Below are 6,867 nucleotides of genomic sequence, written 5' to 3'. Positions count from 1 at the left end.
CCTTGAAACAAACACCCTTTTAGAATGTAAATCAAGCAATTTGTATCCTTTAATAGCAAAAGGATAACCCAAGAAGACATATTTGATGGCTCTAGGATCAAATTTAAGTCTGTTATAAGCCAAGGTAAAGGCAAAACAGAGACAACCAAACACCCTAAGAGAGCTATAATCAAGAAGTTTACCATAAAGCAATTCAAAAGGGGTTTTATCATGAAGAAGAGGAGAAGGAAGCTTATTAATGAGATGAACTGCAGTGAGAATGCAGTCACCCCTATAGGCAATAGGGATATTAGACTGAATTCTTAAAGCCCTTGCAACACACAAGATATGTTGATGTTTTCTCTCCATAATAGAATTTTGTTGAGGAGTGGCAACACAACTATGTTGGTGTATGATACCATGAGCCTTAAAGAAGTTAGTTATTTGAAACTCAAGACCATTGTCAGTTCTGAAAATTTTAATGGATTTGTTGAACTGATTTTTGACCATGAGATAAAATGATTGTAAAAGAGACCTAGTGTCAGACTTGGACTTCATAAGATAAACCCAAGTTGATCTAGTACAATCATCAACAATAGTTAAGAAGTATTTGTGTCATCAACAGTAGGAACTGAATATGGACCCCAAATATCACAATGCACAATATCAAATGGAAATTTAGAAATGTGATTGAGGAAAGGAAATGGCAATCTTTTGTGTTTGGCAAGTGGACAAATTTCACAATCTTTATTAAAGGTACAAACAATATCAGGAATTACATTCTTCAAAGATGAAAGTTTTGCATCAGAGGGATGTCCTAACCTAAAATGCCATAAGGAAGAAGGTACAACAGCATTATTGATTACATGAGATTGTGACTTATTCTGAACATACTTGAAAACTGAATTGAAAAGGGATTGGAATGATGAGAATGAACCAAAGTTGATTGGAGAGGTAGAAGCATCAGGGTTATGCTGCAACAAATACAGCCCATCATGGGCTTCACCCACACCAATCGTCCTCCAGCAAATAAGGTCCTATATGAAACAAAGATTTGCTAAGAAAATGAGACAACAAGAAGAAAGAGCTGACTGACTGACAAAAGGTTAAAAGAAAAGGAAGGAACACAAAAAACATTATGAATAATTAAGGTATCTGAAAGGGAAATAGAACCTATATGAGTTACCACAACTGTTTCACCATTTGGAAGTTCAACATTACTACTAATGGCAGTAAAATTAGTGAATAAATGAACAGAATGCACAATATGGTTTGTTGCCCCAGTGTCAATGACCCAAGTATCTCCATTAAAAGCTTTCTTATTCACTACTTGAGTAGAAAACATAGAATGCTTCAAATTACAACCTTTAAAAGAAGCCATACCTGCCATGTTGAAAACATCACTAGACTTTGCTTGTGATGGCTGAGGATCTGAAGAAGGCTTGATGACACCATTGTTATGAATTCCATTCCGTTCCGGCCGGAACGGACGGAATTTCTCGTACCGGTATATAATCCGGAACTAGAATACCTTTGTTCCACCTCGGGTCAAAATCCAGCTAGTTCCGGGGTATTTCGGTCATTCCGGTGTGTTTCGGCGAATACCGGTCGAAACTAAAGATTCGGCCGGTATGTGTTTTGGGTTTGTTTCACACTTCACAGTTCATAGAGATCGAAGAAAAAGAAGAAAAAAAGAAGAAGAAGAAGAAGAAAGGTAAGATTCACATCAGATCAAAGAAGAAAAAAAAATTCAAGTCATGGACAAAGCTCAAGTGCTGCCATTAAAACTCACTTCTTCAAGCTTGTGTCTCTGCCACTTCCATAGAGAAAAAGATTGAGTGTGAGTCTTTTATGAGGCTTTGAATAAAAAAGCTTTGGAATGTCTCTAAACTCAAAGCCACTGTTTTTCCTTTGCTAGAGAACACTTACCTGTTGAGCTTAAGGATGCATTAAAAAAAACAAAAAAAGATAAAAAGCTTTTTGAAGTAGAAGAAAGGAGGAGATCAGAGTCATCAGACGAAGAGGAAATAATAAGTGGAAAAATATGAGTGGGCTAATGGAATTGGTAAGGAAACTTCTAGGAAATTTCCTACTTGAAAACTATTCCTAGATACTTAGTTATTTACAACAATGCCACAAGTAAAAATTTAAAAAATATTTACATAATTTTTTTTATCCCCTTCACTTAATTTTTTTTAAGGTGAAACCTTAAAATAAAATTCCTTACTTTATATAAAAGTAATAATATCTAGTTACACACACACACACACACATATATATATAGGAACTCTGAAACACCCTGAAACGGTATGCCGAAATAGGCCGGTACCGAAATATTTCGTTCCACTGGACAAACCGAAACGAGGACCAAAACGGAATTAATAACATTGGATGACACTACTAGCCATATGAACCTCCTTATTGCCCATATTGAATTGAGCAGCTTGCATCTGATTACCCAACATAGCCAAAAATTGCTGACATTGTTCTTTAGTGAAAGGGAATTGATTAGTATTGGTGACTGGTTGATTGACCTCTGCAATATCTTCTTGAATTCCTACTTGATTCACCATTGTAGTCTTCCCTTTAAACTTGAATCCAGGTGGAAACCCATGCAGTTTGAAGCATTTTTCCACAGTGTGACCAAGCTTCCCACAATGGGTGCAAATAGGCCTATCCTTGCTCTTGAAATTCTTACTTCCAGAAAGAGCAGTAGTGGAATTAAAACCTTTCACAGCAAGAGCAGTAGACTCAATGTGATTGTTAGAACTTCCCACACGTCTCTGCCTTTCTTCTTGAATCAACAAGGAATAGACTTTGTTAATGGATGGAAGTGGTTCCATTAACAAAATTTGTCCTTTGATCTGAGAATAGGAATCATTGAGTCCCATTAAGAATTGCATCACTGAGTCTTGAAGATGAGCACTCTCAATTCTTTATGAAAGATTACAAGTACATTTTCCACAGGAACAGGTTAAAGCAGGTCTAAAATTCTTGAGTTGATCACAATGCATCTTTAATTGAGTGAAATAAGCAGTAATTGAGGAATCACCTTGATTGATTGAGGCAACATCCTTCTGCAACTCAAAAACCCTAGGTCCATTACCTTGAGAGTGCGTGTCTCTGAGATCATTCCAGATTTCTAAGGCTGTGTCTCTATAGGTGATGCTTACTTCGATCTGTGGTGAAACTTGTCAAAACTCAAAGAAGAAGCAGTGTGATGGTTCAGGGCAGAAGTTAGATTAAAAGTCAGAGGAGAAGCAGTGTGATGGTTCAGAGCAGAAGTCAGAATTAGAAGATAGTGGTTAAACGACTTGTATTTTGTACATAGCATAAAACTGTAAGTAGTTTTAATTCATTGTATATAGTTTTAGTGTTGCACGTGAGAGAGCACGTGGAAATTAGTTAGAGTGTTAGTTACTTAGCTAAGTTAGTTACTGTAGAAACTAATTCTCTACTTTGTGTATAAAGGCCCTGATGTGTAACAGTAAACTAAATGAAATCAGTTTCTTCATTTCAACAAAATCTCATATGGTATCAGAGCTTTTATTCTCTCTAGAAAATTCCCAAATTTTAGGGTTTCGTTCGTAGAAGCTTGGAGCTACTTCAATGGCTTCCTAATTCGTTTCTTCTTCTTGATTCAACTCGTTTTCACCATTGTTGGTTGATCTTCAAGTTTTCACTCTTTTTGATTCGTTTCTTCTTCTTGATTCAACTCGTTTTCACCATTGTTGGTTGATCTTCGAGTTTTCACTCTTTCTTTTTCTTTGGTGCTTGATCTTCATTGAAATCTTACTCTAAGATTCTTGAAGTTTCTGTAACCTAATTCAAGCTTTCCTTGAACTTCAATGGCTTCCACAATGTCTGCATCAAATCCTTCTTCTTCCTCAATTGAGCAAGATCCAGCGCTGGTAGAGGATATTCGTAATCCTCTATATCTTCATCATGCTGAAAGCCCTGGAGCTATGCTCGTATCAAAGGTCTTGAATGGTGAAAATTACCACGCTTGGGCTCAATCAATGAAGAAGGCCTTAATAGCAAAGAATAAGTTTGGTTTTGTTGATGGCACGATCACTCTGTCTTCTCCATTGTTGAAGACACCAGCAACTGTTGATGCTTGGATTCGTTGTGACAATATGGTTGGTTCATGGTTGATGAAAGCAGTTTCACCACAGATCAGAGTAAGCATCACCTATAGAGACACAACCTTAGAAATTTGGAATGATCTCAGAGACACGCACTCTCAAGGTAATGGACCTAGGGTTTTTGAGTCCAAGAGAAAGTGGATTAATAAAAAAAAGAGTTCCCAGAAAAAACTAAATTAAACACCCTGCTTTCTAAGCTGCTAAAACAGTATTAGAATATTACTTTTTTGAGTAAGTAAATCACTTCTAAGGAGTATGAATGAAGTTAATTGTTTTCATTGGCTTATTGAAAATTATGTTCTTAAATAAAATGCTATTTTTGGTTTCCTTTGACTACTCAGGTTTCCTTTGAACAATGACATTGATGTCCAATGACATCAATGTATATATTATGAAGTATAACTTTTCGTGTGGCTTTAAAAAAAGTTATACATAATCTATATTGATGATAAATAGTTAGCATTTTAAAGCTTGAACAAACAGAGCACACGAACACCTTATTTAAGATGTCATATATGTGTCGTACGTGTTATACCGATGTTGTATCGGTCGTTTCATGTGATAATTTTTTAGAAATTACTCATATTACAGTATAGCATCCACGTTTGTGTCCGTTATTTTTAGGAATCCTCCTAGTTGCATTCCCTTTCAATGTTGCATTATTTTCTCCCAGATAACATATCTCTTCTAAAACTTCTTATTTATTAATAGTATTATATTAACCATAATTATCGATAAGTCTTTTTCAAATGCATTCTTTTTCCTTTCGAAATCTTGCAGTAAACGTGATCAAAAAGACAAGGATTTAAAAAGTCATGAAGTAAACATCATAAAACTTTTCGTGTGGATGCATCCAATTACAAATGGATAATGATCTCCAATAATAAGATAGTTAGGTAACGACAATTCAGAATCTTTGTGCTGCTATGCTAAACTCTTCCTTTAAGCTCTTTATTGTCAGCGAAAAACTTTAAAATGTTAACGAGAAGTGAAAAATTATTAGCTTTTTTGGTCAAACTTCAGCTAAGCTTTATTGACCTTGAAGTGACTATTATCTGTTTAATTATGGCTTTGTTTGAAGCATTCTGGCTATAAATTGCCAAGCTTTCTTAATTCATATAGGTCACTTCTTTTGTCTCCACGTAAGACTCTGGGAATTTTGCCAGGCTGTGGTTTGAAACCGCGTGTTATACTTATATCAGCCTAAAAGTGATTACACGGCCAAACAGATTGGACTAATTACTCTTTTTATTACCCTTAATAACTAGTTGAAGGTCCATGGGTATGGGTTGTATGCCTTTGGTCATGAGTTAATAATGATTATATATTTCATAGATTGAACAAAAAGCCGTGTATAAAAAAAACTGTTAATATAAAGTCAATTGTGAACTTCTTATTAAAATCAACATAGGTAGTAGTTAGATAAGAGGACAGAGCTTGCGTCCAGTTCGTTAGTGCACTGGACATGTTGGGATATGAACAAGAGTGTCCAATTTGGACATGCGTCTGCATCTTAACTTGTCCAGTGCAATTGATATCATTAGACACAACCCTAATCATTAGATAGGGTATCTTTTTTTCTTTTTTTTTGTGAATAATTAGATAGTTGACTATGGGGGATTTGAATCTCTGTATGTTTAGGTTTAAAACACTAGGAGATGTCAATTGATTTAGTGCACTGGACATGTTGGGATATGGACAAATGTCCAATTTGGACATGTGTCTGCATCTTAACTTGTCCAGTGCAATTGATATCATTGGACATAACCCTAATCATTAGATAGGGTATCTTTTTTTTTTTCTTTTTTTTGTGTGTGTGAATAATTAGATAGTTGAGTATGGGGGATTTGAATCTCTGTATGTTTAGGTTTAAAACACTAAGAGATGTCAATCGATTTAGCTACAAGTTTCTAAGCACCTTGGCGGTATCCACTTGACACAACCCTAATCATTAGATAGGGTATCTTTTTCTTCTTTTTTTTGTGAATAATTAGATAGTTGAGTATGGGGGATTTGAATCTCTGTATGTTTAGGTTTAAAACACTAAGAGATGTCAATCGATTTAGCTACAAGTTTCTAAGCACCTTGGCGGTATCCACTTGACACAAGCATGACTTTTAAGCTCAACTTTTATTATATAGCATATAAATTATAAATAGATATATAAACATACAGATGTCTTAAGTGACCTTCATTTTCTCAAAAAAGAAAAAAGAAAAAAAAAAAGTGATCTTCCTTTTCTTTAAAAAAAAAAAAAAGCGACCTTTCTTCATATGAAAGATAGAAAATGAAGGCAATCTAAATAATAATTAAGAAACCAATGATCAACAAAAAGAATCTTGTTTTATCCAAAAAATAAACCTTGTAGACGGATTCATTATTGAAAAACAAATCACATAAACTTTTAAGAAAAAAATTCAAATAAACCGAAATAAAATCTTTTTAATAATAGTGTTGAAAAAAATTGGATAAGACTTAAGAGTTGGGGAACTATAGATAAGTCATAATCTGTTGGTATTTATCAGAATTTAAATTCTATCCAAAATCTATATATAATAATAATAGGTGAAGTTGAGAGAAAATACAATTAAATTCTAAATTGAAGTTTAATTTTATGCCACGTGTCTTATTTAATTTTAAATTTATGTGTCAAGTGAATTATTAGGTGCAAAAATCAAAGAGTCTAAATTCAATTAGATTCTAAATTGAATTTTAATTTAAGTTCAATTTTGTGTCATGTGCC

The 6,867-nt window shown here is 34.3% G+C and overlaps 2 protein-coding genes across 2 annotated transcripts; one reads left to right on the top strand and one right to left on the bottom strand.

Moving 5' to 3' along the window:
• Nucleotides 1-578: 578 nt before the first annotated feature.
• Nucleotides 579-2,870, bottom strand: LOC142608675 (uncharacterized). The gene is made up of 3 exons (XM_075780393.1): nt 2,366-2,870; nt 1,166-1,410; nt 579-1,016 (listed from the first exon to the last, which is right to left on the bottom strand). Exons 1-3 carry the CDS (start codon nt 2,868-2,870, stop codon nt 579-581), a joined length of 1,188 nt encoding a protein of 395 aa, XP_075636508.1.
• A 957-nt stretch (nt 2,871-3,827) lies between these two features.
• Nucleotides 3,828-4,476, top strand: LOC142608594 (uncharacterized). Its single transcript, XM_075780318.1, has 2 exons — nt 3,828-4,227; nt 4,466-4,476. The coding sequence occupies exons 1-2, from the start codon at nt 3,828-3,830 to the stop codon at nt 4,474-4,476; spliced, it is 411 nt and encodes a 136-aa protein (XP_075636433.1).
• Nucleotides 4,477-6,867: the final 2,391 nt, after the last annotated feature.

This window comes from Castanea sativa, chromosome 1 (genome assembly GCF_040712315.1).
Source record: "Castanea sativa cultivar Marrone di Chiusa Pesio chromosome 1, ASM4071231v1".
Lineage (NCBI taxonomy): Eukaryota > Viridiplantae > Streptophyta > Magnoliopsida > Fagales > Fagaceae > Castanea > Castanea sativa.
The sequence above is the reverse complement of the archived record's forward strand: the minus strand, read 5'-3'. Positions and strand labels throughout refer to the sequence as shown.

Excerpts from the sequence above, each read along its gene's own strand:
- LOC142608675 (XM_075780393.1), bottom strand. The coding sequence starts at position 2,870 with ATGGGACTCAATGATTCCTATTCTCAGATCAAAGGACAAATTTTGTTA. Across the intron at positions 1,411-2,365 it reads GGCTAGTAGTGTCATCCAAT|ATCCTCAGCCATCACAAGCA; the intron begins GTTATTAATTCC and ends AGCCTTCTTCAG. Across the intron at positions 1,017-1,165 it reads CAAATGGTGAAACAGTTGTG|GACCTTATTTGCTGGAGGAC; the intron begins GTAACTCATATA and ends TGTTTCATATAG.
- LOC142608594 (XM_075780318.1), top strand. The coding sequence starts at position 3,828 with ATGGCTTCCACAATGTCTGCATCAAATCCTTCTTCTTCCTCAATTGAG.